General features: G+C 36.0%; 1 protein-coding gene across 1 annotated transcript in view; it reads left to right on the top strand.

Moving 5' to 3' along the window:
- The first annotated feature begins 10,559 nt into the window (after positions 1 to 10,559).
- The window catches only part of Tyr (tyrosinase), a 65,493-nt gene continuing 50,336 nt past the window's right edge, over positions 10,560 to 25,716 (top strand). The window contains exons 1-2 of the mRNA XM_034507907.2: positions 10,560 to 11,471; positions 20,117 to 20,333. Coding sequence (XP_034363798.1) covers positions 10,653 to 11,471; positions 20,117 to 20,333 — 1,036 coding nt within the window. The 5' untranslated portion in view covers positions 10,560 to 10,652. The remainder of the gene's footprint in view (positions 11,472 to 20,116; positions 20,334 to 25,716) is intronic.

Here is a 25,716-nt window from a genome sequence, read left to right as displayed (position 1 = left end):
AAGCAGGAATCAAAATCACTTCTCATGATGATGATAGAGGGCTTTAAGAAAGACATAAATAACACCCTCAAAGAACTTAAGGAGAGCACTGGTAGACAGATAGAAACCCTTAAAGAGGAAACACAAAAATCCCTTAAGGAATTTCAAGAAAATGCAACCAAACGGGAAAAAGGAATTAAACAGAACCATGCAGGATCTAAAAATGGAAGTAGAAACAATAAAGAAATCACAAAGGGACAATACCCTGGAGATAGAAAACCTAAAAAAAAAGATCAGGAGTCATAGACACAAGTATCACCAACAGAATACAAGAGATGGAAGAGAGAATCTCATGTGCAGAAGATACCATGGAAAACATTGACACAACTGTCAAAGAAAATGCAAAATACAAAAAGCTACTAACCCAAAATATACAAGAAATCCAAGACACAATGAGAAGGCCAAACCTAAGGATAATAGGTATAGATGAGGGGAAAGACTCCCAACTAAAAGGACCAGTAAATATCCTCAACAAAATTATAGAGGAAAACTTCCCTAACCTAAAGAAAGAGATGTCCATAAATATACAAGAAGCTTACAGAACTCCAAATAGTTTAGACCAGAAAAGAAATACTTCCCGCCATATAATAGTCAAAACATCAAATGAACAAAACAAAGAAAAAATACTAAAAGCAGTAAGGGAAAAAGGCAAAGTAACATATATAGGCAGACCTATAAGAATTACACCAGACTTCTCACCAGAGACCATAAAAGCCAGAAGATCCTGGACCAATATCATACAGACCCTAAGAGAACACAAATGCCAGCCCAGACTACTATACCCAGCAAAACTGTCAATCATTATTGATGGAGAAACCAAAATATTCCATGACAAATCCAAATTTACACAGTATCTCAACACAAATCCAGCACTTCAAAGAATAATTGGTGGAAAACTCCAACACAAGGAGGGAAACTACAACCTAGAAAAAGCAAGAAAGTAATCTTCCCAAAACCCCAAAAGAAACCCAACCCCAACACAAACATATCTCCACGGATGTTAGCCCAAAAGCTTGGATTAGCGAAGACTCAACCCACAGACCACATGAAGCTCATGAAGAAGGAAGACCAAGAGGGGATGCCTCAGTTCTACTTAGAACGAGAAATAAAAATGCTCAAGGGAGCAAATAGGGAAACAAAACATGGAACAGAAACTGAAGGAGGGGCCATCAGGAGACCTTTCCACCTGGGTATTCACCCCATGTACAGCCACCTAATCTGAACACTGTTGTGGATGGCTGGAAGTGCATAATGTGAGGAACATGATATAGCTGTCTCCTTAGAGGTCAGCCAAAGACTAAAACACTCAGAGGACAATGTTCACAATTAACCACTGATATGATCAAGGGTTTCCCAATGGAGAACTTAGTGAGAGGACTGAAGGAGCAGAAAGGGTTATTGACCCCAGGTGGTAAGCAACAATACCAAACAACCAGAGCCCCCCAGGGTCTAAACCACCAGCCTGGGAACACATAGGGAGGGACCCAAGACTCCAGAGGTATATGTAGGGGAGGATGGCCCTGTCAGACATAGGTGGGAGAGGAGTTTCTTGGTCCCATAAAAAAAATGAATGAAAAATGAATGAATGAACACACAGTGGGGGGGGGGATGGGAGGGCGGGGAGGGGATAGTGAGGGGGGTAGGTGTGGTCACTACCTCATAGAAGCATGAGGAGGGGGATGGGATAAGTTTCTGGGTGGTGGGAGGAAGTAGGCTAAGGGGATAAAATCTGAAACGTAAATACTACAACCAATTTTACGAAGCGGGGAAAAAAAAAAGTCTTCAGAACCAACATTTTAAAAAAAAAATGTCAGCCCCCTGGGGGTGGGAAATTTTTTTTTTCTTGATACTAAAACTTGTTCTGAGAATTGTATATTGCAGAATACACAGCCTTGGTGTATCTACTCATCAAGCATACTGAGCAGACCTGCCCAAACCTCTGATGTCCTGGAATTCCATCTGGATTCAGTGAAGACACAGCATCAGAGGCTTATCAACTTACTCTCCCCCCCACCCCTCTTCTAAAATCTCAAGGCCCTTAATCAGCTTGAAGAAGTTAAAGAAGAGTCAGAGCCCCTATTCCCTGAGCTTGGGGACTAATGTGGTTAATAATGGTCTGTCTTTCTAGGGACAAGTAGTGGTTTTGTTGGAACAGGGGGGATTAGCTAGGACTTACTGCATAGCCATAACCTACTGGTAGAAATCTGTATAATTATTATCAAGATGAAGTTATAAATTCTTAAATGGTACAAAATTTACTCTGATCTCAAATTTAAGGTTTTCATTGGTACGAGCCTCTTATTAATATAAAAATGAGATGAATATTGATACACTCATGGGCATTGTGCCTGTATAACACATTTAGGAATACAATGCCTAGACCCAGCCCTTTTTTAACTTTTTTAACTGATTTGGGACGCTTAACCTATGAGTTAAGGGACTATAGCAAATTCATATTTTTGAGTTTATTGTTAGGGTGCTTTCCATATTTTACTTAGAAATAGCTGAGAGGAGTTAACAGAAAACAGTCTAGGTTACCTTACTTGGATAGTTGGTTTTCAAAACATCAGAAGTCCATAGAACTGATGCTACAAATATTTATATATTAATGTTCATATTGATTAGAGACCTGTCTGCTCCTGACAGCTTCCTGTCATGGATTCTAAGAAGAAATTGAGCATCCTTGGAGTTACTCCAGTTGTGTGGTAACAGCCACTAGGCAAGAATTGCCTCTCTCCATCTACAGACAAATTACTGTCCAGAAAAGGACACACATGCAGAATAGTCGACTGATTATATCTGCCTAGACAGAGTAATCAGTCCTTAATAATCCTGCATCACCAAGGTCTGTCAGATGATTCTGGGCCAGAAGGCTGAAGATTTGATGCTCCAACGTTCGGTAGTATAGGGGCTTTTCAGGTGTTCAGAGGTCTCTATAAATTGGCTAAGTTTTAAAAGCTATGCTTTGTGCTTCCCACAATTATAGTTAACTCAGTCATTCTGGATTTCTGACGGGGTTGAAAACTTATAGCTATTTACTGTAAGAGAAAAGATTTGAGTGGATGGTCGTCAGGTGACATTCATCCTAAAGCCAGGTTCAGAACTAAATGTTTTAGTTAGGATAGATGATGGAGGTGCTGGTTAGTCAACAAAATGATGGACTGGGTATTAGGACTATCTTGTACCTCACTGGTACAAATTGGCATAATTATGCTCTAATTGTATTTTGAGAGGAAAGTTTCATTTTAACAGGAAGGGTGATGTGTACGAGGAGCTAAGGTAGGAGGAGTACTGAGAGGAAGAAAAGGAGTAAGAAGAGGAGGAGAAGAAGGATAGGAGAAGCTAGGTGGTGAAAGAGAGAAAGAGGGGGGAGACAGGGAGGCAGATATTCATGTATCTCCACCAGTCAAAGATAGTTGTTATAGCTAGGTCGGTCAGTGGGTTACACCTCTGATTGAACAATTCCAAACTTAAAACGCTTATGATAAACATTATTTTAAAAAAATGTATAAATGCAAAAAGGAAAAGGGGGCATGGGATAGGAGTTTTCTAAGGGGGGGGGAATGGGGAAAGGGGATGGCATCTGAAGTGTAAATAAAATATCTAATAAAAAAAAAGAAAATAAAACTTCAACAACATAGTTAACTTGCTCTTAAAAATTATCATCAATTGCCTTGAAAACAATGAGAATTGATATGTACCATACAGGAATATTTTGAGAATTAAATTTTTAAAATTTTGTATGTCTTTGCCCAAAGGAGATATCAATATTCTTAATAGCAATGCATAGAAATGATTGTTGAATAATACTCAGTATTATAATAATTTATTATATTATTATAATAATACTAGTACGTTTTCTCTTCTGAGTAGACTGTTGTGGAGGAGTTTCTATGACATGTTTCTTGTTCTTTTGGGTCAATTTCTTCTTATTATGAGACTTCTATGCATATTTTTGCTAGGTTCTGTCTACCTGAAGTTATAGTCAAAATTCTGATCGTACTCATGTTTTTTTCTCCATTTCTAGCATACCTGAGTATAAAATAACCACAAGAGGCCATCCATGGTACTGGGAAGAAGAGAGTTGGTTTTGTTTACAGATGTGAGCCATGGTAGGTCCACTATGCTGCAGGGTATGGCCTCATATTCAAGAGTATTTGGGAAACAAAAATTAGACTTAATAAGTTTAAAGTTAAAAAATAGAGCAAGAATTTGGGAATACATTTGTTGGGGTGGATCTTGAAGGAGCTGGTGTAGGGAAGGTGGTAAATATCATGAAAATATATTGCATAAAATTTTCAAATTATTTAATAAAAATATTTCTTTTTAGAACAATTTTTAGTCTAAACTGTAAAAGTTTGTTAAATAAATATATAAAAACTATGGAAATCCATTGTATTTATTTTCTTCTATGTTATATTTGAAAAATTTTAAAACTTTAAAATAAAGGAAACAAAACAAATTTGTACATCCATTCAACTAGTTGTTATGCATCTACTGAACACTTAGCAAAACACTGAATATCAACTTTCTAATGTGAATCCACATGTTTTTATACTCAGAGGACTCAAGTTTTGTAAGAAGCATAAGGTATACCAAGAGTCGTACTTAGAAGGGAAACAAAATAATCAGTACAGGAAATATAACGAGGGAGGGATCTGGGACTGAGAGAGGACTGAGAGGGAAAAGGGAGTCAGAGGCAGTGTGGGAGGAGACAGCAGAGAAGTACAGAGGGTCAGGAAATTGAATAGAGGTGTGTAGCAGTGGGGGATGGAGAACAGAGGGTAGCCAGTAGACAGTCCCAGATGCCAGGGACCCAAGAAACTCCCAGGACCCAACCGGGAAGATATTAGCTGAAATACGCAGCAAAGAAGAGAGAGAACCTGGAGAGACCATATCCAGAGTTTAGGCAAGGCCCCAGGTTGAGGGATGGGGCCACCCACCCATCTCAAAAATATTAATCCAGAATTGCTCCTGTCAAAACAAAATGCAGGGACAAAGAGTAGAGCAGAGAAACGGCCATCCAGAGACTGCCCCACCTTGGGATTCATCCCATCTGCAGATACCAAAATCAGATGTTATTGCTGATGCCAAGAAACACTTGTTGACAGGAGCCTGATATAGCTGTCCCCTGAAAGTCTGTGCCAGATCCTGACCAATACTGATGCTAATGCTTGCAGCCAACCATAGGACTGATCATTGTGACCCCGATGGAGGAGTTAGGGGAAAGACTGAGGAGCTGAAAGGGTTACTAAACCCAAGGGAAGAACAAAAATATCAATCAACCAGACACCTCCCCTCCCCCCAAGCTCCCAGTGACTAAACCACTAACCAAAGAATACACATGGAAGGTCCCATGGCTCCAGCTGCAGACATAGCAAAGGATTGCCTTATCTGGTTTTGATGGGAGGAGAGGATCTTGGTCCTGTGGAGGCTCAATGTCCCAGGTTAGAGGAATGCAAGAGGCAGCAGCGTGTGGGTGGGTGGGTGGGGGAGCACCCTCATGGAAGCAGGCAGGATGAGGAATGAGATGGGGATTGGCGGAGGGGAAACCAGGAAGGGGGATAATATTTGAAATGTAAATAAATTAAATAACCAATAAAAAACAATAAATAAAAAGTTTAAAAAAATTTTAGTGAGTAAAGAAAAACTAAGAAAACAAAGAGCATAGAGAAGCATTCCACAGCCTGTAGATTCTCACATGACCTCCTGCAGCAATGGCACTGAATATTATCGCATCAATAGAAATCACAAAATTGAAAATGGAAGAATTCATTTTAAGGAGAAAGAGAATGAGATAAGGTCTGAGTCCTGAGAAAGCACGACATGTCAGTTCAATTGCAAGATCTCCTCTCTAAGAAAGGAAGGTTTTAGTTGGAAGATAGAGCAACAGAGACTGGTAGAGAAGGGTCCAATTATAGAATCTAAGTATATCTAACAAAATATCTATCATCTATCTTTTTGTACTGAAAAAAAAGGGCTTCTTGGTAATGAGAACTCAATAATGATGGACATCACGAGCACCCAGGATTCAGTCATTAATACAAACAGTGACTGTTCATGATATACTTAAATTTATGTCAGAGCTTATTTTGAGTGTCTGGCAGGTATTAGGTCATTTAAAGTGATAAAGAACCTCACATCAGGGTTGGTATCCTAATGTTGTGATAAATAGAAGGGTTTAAACAAATCCAAATTATATTCTTACTCTCTTCCCCAATTTTTATTCCCCTCCCAAATCAGTAACTCTAAATTTTAACTACAGATTTAGGATATCTGACTTCAACACATCAAATTTAGAATTGATGATTTTTTAATATTTTTTACCACTTAAAATCTATAAGGTTTTAAGAACTGTAGGAGCTACATATTTGTGGAATAAATTAGTGTGTCTAAACTCCAACTATAGAGAATTAATCTTTATAAACTTTTTCCTTTAGTTGTATCTAGGCATACAAGTAAGCAAAACTATAGTGGTAGTTAACATTTGTGTCTAAAATTGCCAGATGGCTCAGCAGAAAAAGGCACTTACTCTCAAGCCTAAAGATGGTAGTTTAATCAACAAAACCACATGCTGAAGAAAAGAATTGACTCTTAAAAGATGTCTTCTAATTTCCACTGAGGCATTGGGCACACATTTTTCATGTACATACATACAGGCACACTGGCACACAGAGATACACACACACACATGTGCACACAAATACACACATGCCCAAACTAATTACTAATTATAATAAAAAATACATATCACACCCAATGATAATTCACTTCAATGCTAATAAATATAGTATGTGGAATCATTATTATTAAATGTAAGACAATGACAAAATTAGAAAGCCAAACATTCTTGCAATCTTTAACAAAATAATATATATTAGAAGCACTATTCTTGAAAATAATAAAACTACAAATTTTTGATAGAAAATTACATGACAGAATAATCTGAAGTCACTTCAGGCTACTGATCAATTTTTAAAAAAGGCAAAAGTAAAACCAAAAGCTAGCATCCTCAAGTATCTTGAAATAATGAGTATAGTCCTAGTTTTGTTTCCTGTTGGGATTAAAAAATTCTGTGATGAAAGCAACTTAAAAAACGGTTTATACTGGCTAACAGTTCCCCCATTATGCTAGGGAAGTCAGAAAAGGATGGGACTGAAGCACCTACCACATCTACAATTAGAATGTACAGAGGAAAAAAATGCATGCTCCTGTTCAATTTGCTTTCTCCATTTTATGAAGTCCAGAATCTCATGTCTAGGAAATGATCCCATCACAATTGAGATGTGTCTCCCCAACACCAGTCATAATCAAGCAAATGCCCACTGCATGCCCAGAGGACCATCTCCCAAGTGATTCTAGATTATACCAAGTTGACAAAAAAAAAAAACAAAAAACAAACAAACAAACAAACAAACAAACAAAAAAACCAATCACAAGTGCATGCTGACAAGAGCCTGATATACCTGTCTCTTGAGAGGCTCTGCCAGAGCTTGACATATACAGAGGCAGATGCTCCCGGCTAACCATTGATGTGATCATGGGGTCCCCATGGAGGATGTAGAGAGAAGACTGAAGGAGATGAAGGGGTTTGTGGCCCCATGGGAAGAACAACAATACCAACCAACCAGAGCTCCCAGGGTCTAAACTGCCAACCTGGGAGCACACATGGAGGGACCCATGGCTCCAGCTGTACATGCAGTGGAGGATGGCCTTGTCAGGCATTGGTGGGAGTGGAGGTCTTTGGTCCTGTCAAGGCTGGATGCCCCAGTGTGGAGGAATTCAAGGGTTGGGAAGAGGAAGTGGGTAAGTGGGTGGGTGGGTGGGGGCACACCCTCATAGAAGCAGTGGGAGGGTTGGATAGGGTGTTTCTGAGGGAGGGGGAATGGGGAAAGGAGATAACATCTGAAATGTAAATAAATAAAATATCCAATAAAAAAAGAAACAATCACAGAATAAGCAAAATAAAACCCACAAGTAGGGAAAAAAAAGACTTTCTTAATAAGATTCAGGGAGACTGAGACAGATCAATAATGTAGTCATAGGGAGACAGAGGCAGAGAGTTCAAGAACTCATGCCCAGGTTGACAACATAGCTGGTTCATGACAATCCTGAGCATTTTTTCATCTCTGAAATCTTTACTCTGAACCAGTCAACATCCATACATTCCCTTGTTTACTTCAACACTCTCCTAAGAGCTATTTCTCTTCTCATTCTAATTCCCTGCTCATAGCGCATCTCAGCAGCTTATATATAAAAATGTTTTAAATTCCCATGAGATCACATTCAAACTGCGACAGACAACCCTTTTATGTATCCATATGCATTCCTTACATCTCATTTCTATTGCTCTGTGGCTACAGGAGCTTTAGCGGTCTTTAGAATTCTTGGGAGTGTTATGCCACTTTTACTTGAAGCTTTAATTTAAGAAATCATTCTATAAAAGTTTACACAACTGCTCTTCTACTCTTACTTCTATGACTCCTTTAGACATCTCTTGAAATATTTTTTTCTCCTAGAAAACTCTCCTCACCTTCCTTGAAAATTAATAGACCACATTTCCTCCCTTAGAAACTCCTTTATAGAAACTTCAAATTTTTACTTAATTCAGGAAAACTTATTTAAACATACCTAGCTATAAATATTAAAATTAAATTGTGATAAAAAGACATTTTTGACAGTTGTGGAAACGTTCCTATTATATTTGCCATAACATTCCAGTTTTATCCTCAGAAAGTGCCCAAGAGATAATCAGTAAATACTTGCAGTGGACTAGATGAGTTCCCAGCTATCGCTAATATAGATTGCATTAAGTCTGTCTTAGGGTAGACAGTTGTCAGCCAGGATTGGATAGGGCATTTTCAAATTCTATAGCTTGAAGATACCTACCGAATGTGCATCTAGAGACAAAGAAAAAAATCTGTGTAAATGAATACTTACACATAGAAACGAGGACTGGTAATAAGATTATCATATAAATAAGCTAGAAGAGTCAGTAGACAGCATCACAGAAAAATAAAGAGAACTGCCCATTTAAGAGAATCAGTCCTGTGAAGAAAATGAAGACAGCAAAACTGCATTCCAGTCATTTCTATAAGGAGGCTCTACAGATTTTGAAAATGAGCATGGGAAAGCAAATGAAATGTCCTTAGAAAGCACGGTAAGAATGTTCTAAGCAATTTTCCTAAGATGCCTGATAATGGAACAAGTGAAAGAAAAAGTTGTTAATTAAGTTAAACAGGAGAAGCTGAATTCCACCTGCAGCTAGATGGGAAAGAGTTACAAAAGGGCACGTGTAGCTACAAGTAACACATAACAAAAACTCCCCAGGGGAAAGAGGTCCTGTGTTAAATCTCTTTTTGGCTCTAAGAGAAGAAAAGCAAAAAGTACTAAGCCTCCTGAATGAAATCATGTGAGAGCTTCCTTATCCTGGAGAGAGACAAAATCTCCATGGAAACTTCTCTTTCCTGCACCCACACACTGCTCTTTCTACCTGCAAAGGCTGCCTTGAATCTCAAGAGAATTCTACAGAGCAGTCAACGCTTTTTAAATACTGAAACAAACCCTAGGGAAGAAAAGAAGCAGAGCAGGCTGACATTCCAGCATCATCAGGAAAGCAAGGGTTTTCCAAGATTTCCTCAGCCCCATTGTTCAGAAAAAAATGGTTTCCTTAAACCTTCACTTCCTTTCCTTTACACTATACATTCAGAGAACCACACAGCTTTTAGGACGAAGCAGCATAAAAAAGACACCTTCAAAGTGACAGGTTTTTCTTGACCATTCTCATTATTCTTTGCTCATGGAGCAGTGCTATGCAAACCACTCAGTAAGACCATTACTAACTTCCAGATTTTATGGGCAAAACAATAAAAGAGAGATAGAGTGAGAATGAAGGAGAGGGAGAGAGAGAGAGAGAGAGAGAGAGAGAGAGAGAGAGAGAGAGAGAGAGAGAGAGAGAGAGAGAGTGTGTTTCCTAAAGTAGAAAGCTTCATTCATTGAAGCAGTTCATCACAATAACAAAGTAAAATATCTTTGGAATAGTCATCAAAATAATCAACACATCAAGATAATCAAGGAAAAGTTTGATGCAACTATTTTAGACTGATTACTCTTATAAAATAAATAAGCTCAACAGCAGTCAGATATAAGCACTATTCTATGGGTTCTGAAGAAAATCTTTTTGCAAAATGAGTTCTATGAATGTTGCTGTCTACTTACAGTCTGAATACAACAGGCTTGTTTTCAGAATCCAGTTTTTTTTTTTTTTTTTTTTTTTTTTTTTTTTTTATACATAGGAGATGATCTATTCTTGATACTACTTCTCATTTGCAAATTCCAATTATTATTAATTTTATATTGATTAAAATAACATATCTTTCTTCCACTTAAATACCTCACTGTGGGCTATGTAAAACTCCAAGAAAAGTTAGTCATGTGCTTTGCTGAAGATAAAAGCTTTGTGAGAAAAGGGCTGAGTATTTGATGTAGGAAGGGGGAGTGGTTATATAGGTCTTAGCCAAGACATGTGATAGTCACTGTAGGGGCTGCTGGAAAAGAAGTCTGTGACACTCATTAACCTATTTGAGCAGATCTTGTACGATCTAAAGGAGAAAATGTTCTTGGCTGTTTTGTATTGCCTTCTGTGGAGTTTCCAGATCTCTGATGGCCATTTTCCTCGAGCCTGTGCCTCCTCTAAGAACTTGTTGGCAAAAGAATGCTGCCCACCATGGATGGGTGATGGGAGTCCCTGCGGCCAGCTTTCAGGCAGAGGTTCCTGCCAGGACATCCTTCTGTCCAATGCACCATCTGGACCTCAGTTCCCCTTCAAAGGGGTGGATGACCGTGAGTCCTGGCCCTCTGTGTTTTATAATAGGACCTGCCAGTGCTCTGGCAACTTCATGGGTTTCAACTGTGGAAACTGTAAGTTTGGATTTGGGGGCCCAAATTGTACAAAGAAGCAACTCTTAATTAGAAGAAACATTTTTGATTTGAGTGTCGCAGAAAAGAATAAGTTCTTTTCTTACCTTACTTTAGCAAAGCATACTATCAGCTCAGTCTATGTCATCCCCACAGGCACCTATGGCCAAATGAACAATGGGTCAACACCCATGTTTAATGACATCAACATCTATGACCTCTTTGTATGGATGCATTACTATGTGTCAAGGGACACATTGCTTGGGGGCTCTGAAATCTGGAGGGACATTGATTTTGCCCATGAAGCACCAGCGTTTCTGCCTTGGCATAGACTTTTCTTGCTATTGTGGGAACAAGAAATGCGGGAGCTAACCAGGGATGAGAATTTCACCATTCCATACTGGGATTGGAGAGATGCAGAAAACTGTGACATTTGCACAGATGAGTACCTGGGAGGACGTCACCCTGAAAATCCTAACTTACTCAGCCCAGCATCCTTCTTCTCCTCCTGGCAGGTAAGACGCAGTACATATTTAGAGTTGCTAGGAATTCAGCAGCCACATCTTCATGCAGGTCTCTGTGAACACTTCTGCTAATGTCTCAGGGCAGAAAAAGGTACCTCACTAACAGATGTTGATGCTTCCTGATTTTTTTCTGAAAACACTTCAAAATTGCAATTAAGAAGATATCTGTGCTCTTATTTGTCTTAAAATATAACAGCTTAGTTAGCTTTCTAAGCTGCTGTAAACAAAGACTGCTTGGTCCACCACTGTATTGTTAGCACCTCTGATGGTATAGGGCATAAATAGTAACTCAGAGTTAATTAGGAATGGATGCATAACCGGATCATCTTGGTACATGTTTCTGAATAATAAAATCAATATTAACAGTAAAATCTATAAGTATAATACTTTAACATACAAATCTCTGGCTGTAGCCCAGATCTATTAGTCAGGATCTTCAAGGGAGAGATAATTCACTAAGTATCTTTGATGACCTTTATTGCATGATTGCCTGATAAACAATGATTGCATAAAAAATTTTCAGTTGTTTAAATTGTAAAAGTTGCTGACTCTCAAATAGTTAAGTAATGAAGAGTTAGTCTGTTGAGTTTTCAAATATGTGAATGCCTATTAAAAGAATTTATTGTGTGATTAATATAAACAGATTTCTATTTTAAAGTCATAAGATACTACATAATTTGTTTAAACTGAGTTTTTAAAAGCACTGTTCGTAAATAGCAAAGGTGATATTTGTTAATGACTAGAAGGGATGTCTGGCTAACTTCTTTCATTTTTAGGGAGAAGACTGCCCTTTTGTAAGGATACAGCTCTCTCTAACTTTTTTCTCTAGAATGAAGAAGAAATTAGCCTTCTTCCTACGTTAAAAATGTTTGAAAATGTTTAAAAAAATAGAATGAAGCAATTGTTATTTTGAGATTAAATTTTCTTTTCTTGTATTATTTTTTCTCTCATTCTGGAATGGAGGCAAAAGATAAGAAAGAAATATATGTTAATTTTTTTCCTTTAAATAAACACAAGTATGAAAGATGCTTTTCTTCCTATCTTCTAAAGTTTTCTATTGCGACTATTCTGATTACCAGTTCAGACTCGATAGGAAGAATATAGGCTACCCCACACTTGCAATTGTGAAATCCAAATGTCCTCTATCTCTGCTGCTCGCACACTTCCAAAATGGAAACTTTTAAAGGGCCACTATAAACTACAGTTGCTAATCCCTGGTGCTAATTGTGACAAGTCTTTACTAAACCTCGTGAGTGCTTTATATCATGGAGCTGCACTGAAAAGTAACATTGCTGTGTATTTTCAGCCATTCTACCTTAAATTATGAATTGCAACACTCTTGTCTAGCTTCTTACTTCTCTGCTTTAAGTTCTGTCAGGTTGGAATAGAGAATTCTCTTAGTTACAATATTTTGATTTGCTATATAGCTTTTATTAATGCAGAAAGACTGAAGGATTATCAAAATTATCAAAAGTTGCAATATATCTACTGAGCTCAGTAGAAAGATATAAATTAATATTTACATGGGGTGTCTACAACTAGATGATATCCAGATTTAAAATTTTAAAATCATGTTTTGGGTATTTAACTCACGTTTTTTTCTCTATCTCCTTTGGATCATGCTCAATTATATAACATTCTTTAAAAAAATTAATACAAGTTTAATCCACAACAGACCTGTTTGGCCTAGAAAGTCTTGAGTTGTAACTGCTAAAATATTGCCTACAAACATGTATCACATTGTGAGGCTATGGAGGAAAAGGACTTTTTATGTAAAGTTAGAAAGTGGCGGGGAAAAATAATTGATAAAAGGCAAGCAAAAATTAAAAAAAAATAATTAACAAAACAACAAAAAGCTTTGCAAACAAACAACCTTATTTTTAAATGAGGTCAAATGAATAAAGTTTGCTCTCTCTACTTAATTTGTGCACTGTCCAGGGATAAACAGTTGCAGACATGACAAATAAGCTAATTCTGATTGTCTATGTTTTCTTTATTAGCATAATCTTTTTAAAAGTCCTTCTAAAATGAAGACTTTTTTTCTCCTCCTCATTTTCCATTGGGGAATGTTGGAGCGTATGAAAAAAGGGATATTGTCAAAACAGATGATATGTCTAAAGGGATGTGTCTTTATGAAACCCCACTCAGTGAATATGTGCTGAAGAAAAAGAACATATGCCATTTCAAAAGAAAATTAAATAATGACTTGCAGAAATGAAGCAAAGCAATTAGAATTGTTCTGACCTGGAAAGAGGGTTCAGCATTTAAGAGCACTGGTTTTTCTTTCAGAAAACATTGGTTCAATTCCCAGCACTCAGATGGCATTTTACACTCACTTGTAACTCCAGTTCCAAGGGGTCTGATAGCCGCTTTTGACCACTCTGAGAACTAGGCACACACATGGTGTACAGACATACATGCAGACAAAAGACACTCATAGACATTAAATAATAAATTAATAAATGAACTAATAAATAATACATGTTTACAGTGCTTTAATTCAATTACTGTCAATATTATGATAATCTACAATTTTCGTTATTGTTCTGTAGTTGATTGAACATCAATCATCCAACTACATGCTGGAAACACAGAATCAATTAGTCTATTGTAAATCTTCAGTGTCTGTGCTCTTTGTCTATTTGAGGAAGAGGTTTCACACTGTAACCCTAGACTGACTTAGAACTTACTCTACAACCTAGGCTGTGCTCCAAATCTCAGCAATTCTCCTGCCTTCAGCCTCCCAAGGGTGTTTGTACTTTTAAGTCTCTTAATGTGGTTCTAATGTGCAGCCAGCACTGAGATGCACAGATTTAATTAATATGGAGATTGTTTAGTTATCTCTTTACTTTCCTTTATGAAAATAGAGTTTCTGTAATGAACACACCATTAATTTGAATGCTTTTGTCTAAATTAAACATTTAAATTAAAAACTAGACTGTTTTGTGTTAGATGAGATCAAATAGCTTCCAAGTTAAAATGAGCTCATTAATACCCTCCAAATGAGCTAGGCTGTAGCCCATTTCATACAGGCTTCTACTCCTGCTCAACTTCAGATATCTTTTTACTTGATAAAAGGAGATGTTAGAGCTTTGATGGTACTTACCCACGCTAAGCTGAAAGATCTTTTGTGATATCTCATGGAGTGCTCACATTTTATAAATGATAGGTCTGAAACAGCAAGAGAAATTGTTTAAAGTAACCAGCAGAGGACAGAACCCAAGTCACTAAGTCTTTCATTTGCATTTATGTAAGCTGTGTTGACTTAGGCTTAAAGAGGTCTAGAAACTAATTTATGTATTCATAATTTGCCAGGTGGTTACTTTTACTTCTTTATGTTCTTGACTGGTTGACCCAGGTGTGATTCCCAGAACCCACAGGATAGCTTACAACTATTTGTAATGACAGTCCCAGGAGATCTGACATATTCTGTCCAAGGCACACTCATGCCACGGAGTTTCATTAATGAAAACACCATTCACATATAACAAAATAACATGAACCAGATAGCCTGGGGAAGACGGTATTTCTATTTATGTCAGATAGAACTAATTTCCTCCTCTTTGATCTACACTTTGTGGAGATTTATTGCATAACTTCATTAATACTTCAGAACATATGAATGGTTTATTAAACTTATTTCTGTCTACCACTAACAGATTTTCCAAGGTAAAAACTACTTATGAATACATTTGTAGCCATATATAAAGGACCATGATATACTCACAGAATGAGCTTCATAAATACATGCTAAGTTAAACAAAAATAAAATAAATTTAAATCTTATCCTAGGTGGATTTCTGAGGCCTCAGCCTATATTTTACAGCACTGGATCCTTGATGTAGAAGATACAACAATGCCCACAGATAGCTCTTGCTTGAACAATACATTTTGTACAGTTCTTGCTTGTTTACATAAGTGAAAGAGAGAGAGAGAGAGAGAGAGAGAGAGAGAGAGAGAGAGAGAGAATGTGTACATGAAAATTTATGGTATGAATCATAATACATCTAAACATTATGTGAGTTATTATTTGACATGCTTTTTCTGACAGAGGATAAGATATAAAGTCATGTAATTAATGTTAATTGTTTTAGAAAGGTTTAATATGCAATCAGTCTTTTCTTAGCTTGTTATTTATTCATATGTTTGATTATTCTCAAAAATATTTTTCAAGTAGAAGTATTAAAATAGTCCATAGTTTTTTGTTTGTTTGTTTGTTTTGGTTTTGGTTTGCTTTGCTTTGTTTGGAAGGTACTGGATGACATTTAAGTACAAAATACCTGTGTTCAACACTATTAGATATGTTGGTTATGCAATCAACAGAGAACCTAACCTAAGAAGAAAAGGTGTGTCAAAGGAAACTGTCATGATAGATCAGGGTGGGGAGGAAAACATTTCTAATGATAGATATGAGTGAACTGCAGCCAGGGAATTCACTCATTAGGTGGAAAGCATATCACATGGAAGCCACAGGGATTAAAAAAAACAAAGTCACATTTCAGCAGAAAGTCATGGGTTTAGGTAACCATGACAACTGCTCTATGAAATAACAGCTTCTCATTTTTCTGTATAAAAAAAAAAAAGATTTTGTGGAATGTCATATGGTTTAGGTTTCTTTGTTTTTGTTTGTTTGTTTATTTTTCAGAAAAAAAAAAAAAAACCCTTCAAATGCCATAATAAAATATGTGCCTGAAGGCTTTTAAGAGGTGGTAGTTTACTGCTACTTCCTAAATTTAATAGAACACTATCATGCTTCACCTTCAGTACTAAGACATCTTTTTCTTCTGTCCATTTCTTCATTTTTTTGTTTGCATATTTGACTATGCTACGCCTAGCATATGCTACAGATCATTTGTTGTTAGAAGGAGAAACAACCACTTTCACCAGAAGACCTAGCCTCACTCCAATTTCTGCCTTTTGCCAAACACTACTAAACAAGTTATTTTGAATTTTGCAACAACAAAAACCTGTTATTATCATATATGATTGTTTTGTTTGCTAATGAGAGAACTAAATGGAGTACAAAATAATGTACCATACTAGAAAAGCCATTATCTTTTGCCAAACGTAATCATGAATTAGTGTTACTTTTCTAACATACCTATAAGACCAACAGGAAGTTATTTAAATATTTAGAGATATTTTCGTTTCTAAAAGATAAAATGGCTTAATACAATATTACTACAAAAAAATTGTAAAGAAATCAGTTCATGGAAAATTGTTTGTTTAGTCGTGTTTGCCATAGAGTTTCGAGTTCCATGTGTGAGAATTGTTCTAAATGATACATCAGTAGCAGTTATGTTAGACTATTTGATCCCGAATAAATTGTGTTTATGCTCTTTACTTAGAGACAGAAAGCCCTGATAGAGAATATGGGTAACCTGCTTGAGACTAGGGATTTAATAGAATCTATATTAGAAACTATATTTCTGATTATATTCTCTAGGACTGTAATGACAATGCTAACCATTCCTCTATCCTTGCCCCTTGCACTGAATTAAACATAAAGACAACAATTTGGAGCTAATTTTTTTTTACTTTATTTCCACAACCTGTTAACATTATGTATTACTAATGCCTCCATCAACTGAACACTTAGTCAAATGGCAACTGGAATTTCAGCAAAAGAAAAAAAATGGTTTCATCCAACCTCTCTAACGTAACTGAACCTGGTGCAGTGTCTTTTCTGCCAAGAGATCTTTTGAAAGTCTCTTGGGGACTATTAGTCAAAGAGGAATGAAAGTTACTTTCTCCATGGCCCTGACATGGTATCCAGACAATTGACAATACAATTACCATCCAACTTGTCACATTCATAGCAGAAGCTGGACTAGTTTTATAAAAACCATTCACAAGTTATTAATATGGAAAAATTAATTAAGTAGATAAATCTTTAGAATCAGAAATTCTGTATTTATGAATTTGCAAATTTCTTCATGTGTAAAGAAATAAATATTGTAAGGAAGAGAGCTGTTTAAAAAGTTTATTTATGTTTCACATATACTTTACACATACACTTCGCAGACAGTTTTATACAATCTTAGCATACTTTTCCCTGCTTTTATACAAAATAGCATATTTTCCCCTGCTTCTGTTAAGTGAAATGTGAAATTTTCACTTATAGAAATCAAGACATTTTACGGTTTCAACATTCTGAGTTTTGAATTTTTGGATTGGGATTCTGAATCTACAAAAGCAGCATGATTTGAATAGATTTCTAGGACTATTTCTGTTCTTAGACCTTTTTGAATCAGTCATATAACTTTTTTTGGTTTGTTTGTTTGTTTGTTTGTTTGCTTGATTGATGAAGTTCTTTCTTGGTCTTGAAGAATATGCAGAATCTTGGACCTTGGGATGTGAATATATCTGTATTTAGGCAAGGGCAGAAACATGGAGGACAGAGAAACATGAGCAGCATGCAGAGGGAAAAGGCAGTATAGCCTTAGCAGCAGGATCATACAGGAAGAAAGCATGTGGCGAACACAGGCCAGGTTAAAAACATGTTTTGGTAGGAGAATGTAAAACAATGTTTGAAAGAGTCAATGTGAAAAGAACAAAGGAGGGCACCATATAAAATGATACCTACTGCTTTTGGGCTTTAGCTGCAGACTGCTCGGTGTGAAAGTAAAGAGAAAGTAAAGAATCTTCTGTTGTACGTAATATATTTGTGATTTATAAAAACTGTGTTGGAATTTTAAGTCATAAACAGATGTATGTGTTTAGAATATGAGAATTTCCATGAGTATAATTTGTGGGTAGGTCATGAAACTCACTCATAAATATAGCCAAAGACTATAAAGAGAATGAAAGAAAGAAAGAAAGAATATATAAACCTGAGTTCATCAAGCCCACCTTCAGGGCTGGGCTGTTTAGAGAATTTTGTCAGTTTTACCAAACATAGATACAGATTGTCATGTTGGTTTTCTAATAGTGAACTTTTTTGATTGCTAATTGATATGGGAATGGCCAGTCACATCTTTGTGCATATATCCATATAGCCATTAAAGTGTACAATGCTAGAAACAGGCCTAAGTTTTGAAAAATAATCAGCTTGTTATTTTTGTCTTGAAATTCTGAACAATTTTAGCCATGAATTGTGTTTCATAGTGAAGCCATAGGGACATGGCAGTTAACTATAGTAGAAGCTTCACAAATTAATTCTAGCTCAAATATTCATATAAAGTACTCATTTTCATTACAATTTAATGTGTAACACATAGGAAAGCTAAGTCATTAGATCTATGACTAGAACACCACCCTGGGTTTGACATTCCAACCTTTGTCCTGCAAACTCCACTGCATCCTCTGACAGTGCTAAGACTGGTGATTCATCCCACTTCATGCTTTTTGGTTTTGTCATAACAGATCCACTTTTAATGTCTCCCTTGATATACAGCATAGTCTTCCTTTTAGAGTATTTCAAAACATAGCAGTTTCCCTGATTCCTATGTTACTCTCTGGCAAATCATTCTCACTATCATTTTTTTAAATCCCAATTCTTCACATTTTATGGGAAATATTTTAAGGAGTTATGCTTTAAGATATGTCATGTGGTAATATTCTCCATATTAATAAGTAAACTGAGGATCAGAGAGGGTAAGTGGCAGTTTGAAGATAAAGGACCATGCTTTCAATACAAACCAAGTTTTTCAGCTCCAACTTTATTGTACTCTGTGCAGTTATTTGTTTATTTACTTTTATTGGCATGTGCATTATATGTATGTGACATGCACTATGTGGACACACGTGTGTGTGTTTACGTGTTTACTTGTTAGTAAGTATATACATATCTGCAGATGTACTTGCACATATACATGTTTGTGTATGCCTGTGAAGAACATGGGTTGATGTTGAGTGTCTTTCTCACTCACCATGGTACACATTAAAGCATGGTCTCTGACTGCAGCAACACTTAGTAATATGGTTAGTCTGGCTAGCCAACTTGCTCAGGCAATTTTGTGTTTGCGTTTTGCAACCACGAAGATACTAACAGGAATCTACTACTCACATTCAGGAATTAAGAGAGTGCTGGCTATCTGATTTTCAGTTCTTAGATTTGCATTGCAAGTATTTTACCCACTGAGCCATTGGCCTTTTTTGTCTCTATGCATTTATAACTCCTGCTAAAGGAGTTCAGCAGCTAATGTTTTTACAGCACTTCTATGTTAATATAAACAGCAGATTTCCAGTTCTTCATCTAGTTTGCATGTTTTTGGAAGTCAAGATGCAATAGTGTGAAATAAAACTTGATTATTTGAACAGAGGTGCTCTTATAATATGAAATTTGTACTTGGAAGGGGAAAAGGAAGAAAAGAAAACAAACTGGACTAAGAGGTGACTTTGTAGTGTATCTGGGAGGGAGAGTCACTAATGACAAGTTACCCAACATCACATAAAAGAAATATGGCTCCATTTTATGAATTACAACTCTTAATAGCACAAGGTATAGTTGGGTCCTTTCAGAACACAAGTTAGACTAGTAAAAGCCAGGTACAATAACAATAAATGCCTAGCGTTGTAGCCAAAGTTCACTTTCATCTCACTGCAAGAATCCCAAATGGTAATAACGATGTGCAATTTCAACATCTCTCTCTTGTCTCAGATGTAACTCATTTAACATAAATTGTTTTTCACAGATCATTTGTAGCAGATCTGAAGAGTATAATAGCCGTCAGGTTTTATGTGATGGAACACCTGAGGGACCATTATTACGCAATCCTGGAAACCACGACAAATCCAAAACCCCCAGGCTCCCGTCTTCAGCAGATGTGGAATTTTGTCTGAGTTTGACCCAGTATGAATCTGGACCAATGGATAAAACTGCCAATTTCAGCTTTAGAAACACACTGGAAGGTAATATCTTTGTGTTCATTAGTTTTAATTTTTTCTTATTATTTATCATTTCTTTTCAGAAATTCTGGGCTCAGAGATTTTACAATGTAGTATTTTGTGAGTTTTACAATGCTATGCTTTGACTATACCCATGGTGATAGTAAACGTAGCCAGCATAGAATATCTCACTATACTCCAAAAGTTTAGTGATACAAAAGTGTACTGCACCCACTATGGAAACAATAGGGAAAACCAGCAGTTTTCTACAAAATCAAAATAAAACAAAACAAAAATCCAAAACAACAACATCAAATCCAGTTCTTATCTCAATGAAGAAAAAAATTTCTCAAATGCCAAAAGTGAGTGACCATAGCCAGAGAATGCCGATTCAGTTTTTCCAACAGTATTTTCTAACATGGTAAGAGTTCTTTGAAGCTTTATAGAAACAGAACAAAAAAATCTAGGTCAAGAAATATTACAAGTACATCAAAGAAAATATCAGATAGGTAGGTTACAGAAAAGCTGTGGGCCCTAAGCTTATAGGCATCCTACGTTATCTGATCCCAATCTTAGCCTTTTCATTGTTCAATAGTAGACTATATATAAAATATTTATTTACTCAATGAAAAGTATGTTAGGTTACTTACAAAGCAATAAATGACTATTTACCCAACATCTACACTTCATCAGAGATAGTTTCTCACATTTTTATTTTATTCCCAAATTCAGCATATGCTCACATTTTCCTTTTAATACCAGTTTATTTAGGTGCAATCAAAATGAACCCTTTCATATGCCCATTACATTGAATTTGTTTAGATTTAGGGAAACAAATCTATCAACACACAAGTTTTAAGAGGCAAAATTAGAAAGAAAGAAAGAAAGAAAGAAAGAAAGAAAGAAAGAAAGAAAGAAAGAAGGAAGGAAGGAAGGAAGGAAGGAAGGAAGGAAGGAATAGGCAACCCTCAAGCTCTAGATTCCACATGAGCAAACATTGGGTATAACTTCTAGCAAAGCTTACAGAAATTACCACCAGATATTATTAAAAGTTCTTCACAATCTGTTATGTAGAAAATCTTCATATCTTTCATAGAATGAATTTTTTTAACTTTTCTCTTTGATTTTTAGCATGTTGTATCCTGACTTTTGTTCTTCTACTTATGGGGTGCATTTACTGTTTCTTCTGAAAGGTCAGCAAAAGTAGCCTGACTATGGTATCTGTTCCCCAGTAGGAATGACTTGTCTGGCCTTAGTGGGAGATGATGTGCCTAATCCTCCAGAGATATGAATGACTATCATAGGGGATACGAAAGGGTACTCCACCCTCTCAAAAGAGAGTAGAGTGGGATATGGAGGAAAGACTTTGTAAGGGGAAAACCAGGAAACAAGATAAATAAATAAATAAATAAATAAATATTACAAGTGGTGATAGTTCTAGGGAAGAAGGAGAGGAATGAGGTTAAAATGTTTACTTTTTGGCCCAAAATTTGGCATTGCTAGGGGTAACCACTGAGTAGTTGGTAAAAAAAAATTGTTAAGTGATTGAGAAACATCCTGGATGACCATTGCCTGGGTCTATAGTGTAAATCAGAAAAGAAGTGAGAGAAACAGCACACTTCGGTTATTTAGCTTTGGAAATTGTCACAGTTAAACCACAACAAAGAAACTTTACAAAAGTGTGCAGCCCTGGCTAACATTTTTCCTTTTCTTCTTTCATTCCAAGACATAATTCTAAAGATTTATACTAATAAGTAATGTAAGAAAAGAAAGCCACCTTGAAGATAGACTTTGGTGACTGATTTTTTAAGATAAAAGTTACATTTTTTCTCTTACAGCAATAAAATGATGCTTTTAAAAAGTGATAGCTATGTGCAGAGCACGCTGTCAACCCCTGTGTATGAGGTTGTTTCAAACTTTACAAACATCTTCTATAGATGACATCATTATGCTCAGCTGAAAAAGGGATGACAGATTCAGAAACACCAAATAATGCGGCTATGCTTGTTCACTGACTAATTGGTAGCCCCAAACCTCTACTTATTTTGCTGAAGGACATCCATCCCATTGTATTCTGATGACCAATATAGTTCTTGAATTGGCTGAGAATAGACAATATTGTAAATAAAATATCAGATACAGTGGTTTGTAGGGGCTGTCTGTAGAGTTCCAGGTTCTTGTATCCCTAAACAGGAAATTGGATAAGGATTCATGGTTAAAAGCAGAAGCTCAGTTTATTAGAAGAGAAAGGCTTGCTTTATCAGAAGTGGTCCTAAGTAAAGCAAAAGCTTGGGAGCTCAACAGCAATGCTATACAATGATCACGCTTCATGGGCTCTCTGGCCTACTTGCATAGCATTCATTGGCTGTTTTGCAGCATGTTTTAACCATTACACAAAGGCTTTTGGGCTATGGTGCCAGGCCTTGCTCTTGGCCCAGAGTTTTTTCTCCCATGCTAATTGAGAGCTATTGTGAAAACACTTCTAGCTTTCACTGTCTTCCTTGATCCTTTGTCTTGCATATGAACTATGGAAATGTGTGCAGTCATAACAAAAATTTAAATCTTTACACTTGCAGGAAAATGGATGAAAATGGAAATCTTTAAGTGAAATAAGTCAGCTCCTAAAGACAAAACTAACAATTTTCCTCATACATCAGACTTATATTTAAAATCATATGTTTGAGTATATTTACAAATACATGTATTTATCGCTGTATCAGAGAAAACAAAGCTATCAGCTTTAAAAGTATAGTGAAGGAGCAGAACAAAGACTACCCACATACCTAAAACTCAGTATACATTTTACAAAAGTAAATAAATAGTTTGTTTATTCAAAAAAAGAATCATAGAGAATAAAATACTTTCAAGAGATTTTTTATGGGAATTAAGAATAAGTATTGAATATAACACAGATGTTTTTCTCTTATAGTTAACAAATAGATCATGATGAAATAATCATACACAAAGGGAATGAAAAAATTTTAACTAGTGCTTCTATTGTTTAGAAAAGATTCCCAACCAAAGGTTGTTTTGTGACAAGAACCTTGAAAAGTTTATCTAAATAAGGACTCATCACAGGAGGGCCTTCCCTATCCTGATGTATAATTTGAAAAGAGGGCTTCAGCTTTCATCACAATGAACATAACTATTAAGAAAAACATAATGAGCAGAAAATTTATTTCCCATTGTAATTTTTACACAAATCATAGCTTCACATAGCTAAGAGAAATAAGAGAGTATAATAAAGATCAGAGCTTCGATGCCTGGCATGTAATTGAATCAAGTTCTAACTCTGACACAGCTAAAAGATCTAGAACAAAGCACTTAAATTTGAGTTTTCATTTTATCACCTGAAACCTCCTTGAACAGTATCATCTTTCCAGACTTTCTATGAGGAGTCAGTTCCATAAAAGCATACAGAAACATATTATAGTACAAACTGTATAGAAAGACAAAGTACAATAATAGCAGTATCTTTTACTGTAGTGTGGTTTATAAAAAAAAGAAAGAAAGAAAGTGTTAAATTGGAGAAGGAACATATCTTGGGAATAGAGTCCTGGCCTAGCATATGAGGTGCTAGTTTCAATTCCTCAAAAAGTATAAATTGTATTTAAGGGTAAAATTCTAACATTGACATTTTAAAGGTATAAATCACATGATATATCACAATGTTTCCCAAATTTCAGTTTTATTTGAATAATTAATCTACCTATATCATAATAGGAGAATATTTAATGCTATTTGGGAACTGAATCACTACTGACAGAGCAAGTTTGTAGTCTGAACTTTGCAGATTCATCCACCTTTGCTTTTTGAGACTGGCCATTTGCCAAGATTGGGATATGGTTCACTGTCTTAGTTACTTCTCTATTGCTATGATGATATCACTACTAGAACAGCTTAGAGGAGACAGAGTTTGCTGGGGCTTACAGTTATGAAAGACAGGTCCATAGTCTTCATAGCATGGAACATGACAACAGACAGGTACACATGGAATTTAGTAGCAGGTGAGAGCTTACATTCTTATTCATAACCATGAGGCAGAAAAGGAAGAGAGAGAGAGAGAGAGAGAGAGAGAGAGAGAGAGAGAAGAGAGAAGAGAGAAGAGAGAGAGAGATAGAGGCAGAGACAGAGACCACCTCACTGTGACACACAGCATTTCACAAAGCCTTACTTCCTAATTCTTTTAAAACATTTTTACCAATTTATGACTAAGCATTTAAATATATGAGCCTAAGGGAGACATTCTCATTCAAACCAAAGAAATCACCTTGTTAAAAAAAGTATTCAATATTTCATATATGAGCAGTTCTTGAGCAACACTCATTTGTCTCTGTATAAAGCCACCTGTGCCAAGGACACAGGGTTTTAAATTCTAAAGATAAAGAATTGTCTTGGGCAAAGTGTTGTGTAATGGTTGATTCTCCCATCTTCTGTTAAAAATAATTATCATTATCATTAGTAAATTATCAGAGTATTAACACAATATATTATCTATGTCAAATGAACTAGGCACCATTAATTCAACCAAAATTGAAGAACAGGAAGGAGAAGAAAAGATAAATAAAAATTTACTTAAAGAGATCTTTTCTATTTTTGTTATTGCATTTTTGTAATTGATTGTTGTATACTGCAATATGTCTGTGGTTCTATAGGCACAGAAAATTAATCTTTAAAAGTATATAAATAACCATTATAAACTTTTAAAACATTAAAAACTAAAAACATTTAACAATTTAAAATAAGTTTCAGAAAAAATTAAATAAATACATTGTCCATTACCTCCGCAGTAAAAGATTGCATTATAAATATACTGCCAGTTTTACACAGTTATGTGAACATTGTGTATTGATAACATGCCTATCGGATAAACAGATGTACACACAAGCACTAGTGTTATCAAATTTCTAAGAAACTAGTCTACGACTTATGATCATTCAAAACTACAATTTAGAGAACTATACTGAATCACTTACATGAGTTTATCGATATTATCATGACTTACAATAACCAGAATTAGAAAAAAAAAACACAACCAAATCTTGAATATGCATCAAAGTCATGGCCAGCACTTGGTTCCATGCTTGACAAGCTCCATTCCTTTTTTATTGTGTCTTTCTCAGTGAGGTTCAGAGCACTATACTACACCTGTCAGCTCCTTGATTTGTTTTTTACAATTGGACAGTTGTATTAAATCAAATTAAAAATATTTCTATAGCAGAAGAAATGGCTCAGTGGACAACATACTTACTGTACACGTATTAGAAACTAATGCTTGTTTAACCCACAAAAGACAGAAGTCTTAATACCAGCAGACCCATGATGCTAGGAAACTCATGGCCATATCCCTTCCATACACAGTTTCAAACAAAATACCTTGTCTTAAACGAGTTGTAGGGGAAGGCCC

The sequence above is a fragment of the Arvicanthis niloticus genome, chromosome 1 (assembly GCF_011762505.2).
Source record: "Arvicanthis niloticus isolate mArvNil1 chromosome 1, mArvNil1.pat.X, whole genome shotgun sequence".
Taxonomy (NCBI): domain Eukaryota; kingdom Metazoa; phylum Chordata; class Mammalia; order Rodentia; family Muridae; genus Arvicanthis; species Arvicanthis niloticus.
The sequence above is the reverse complement of the archived record's forward strand: the minus strand, read 5'-3'. Positions and strand labels throughout refer to the sequence as shown.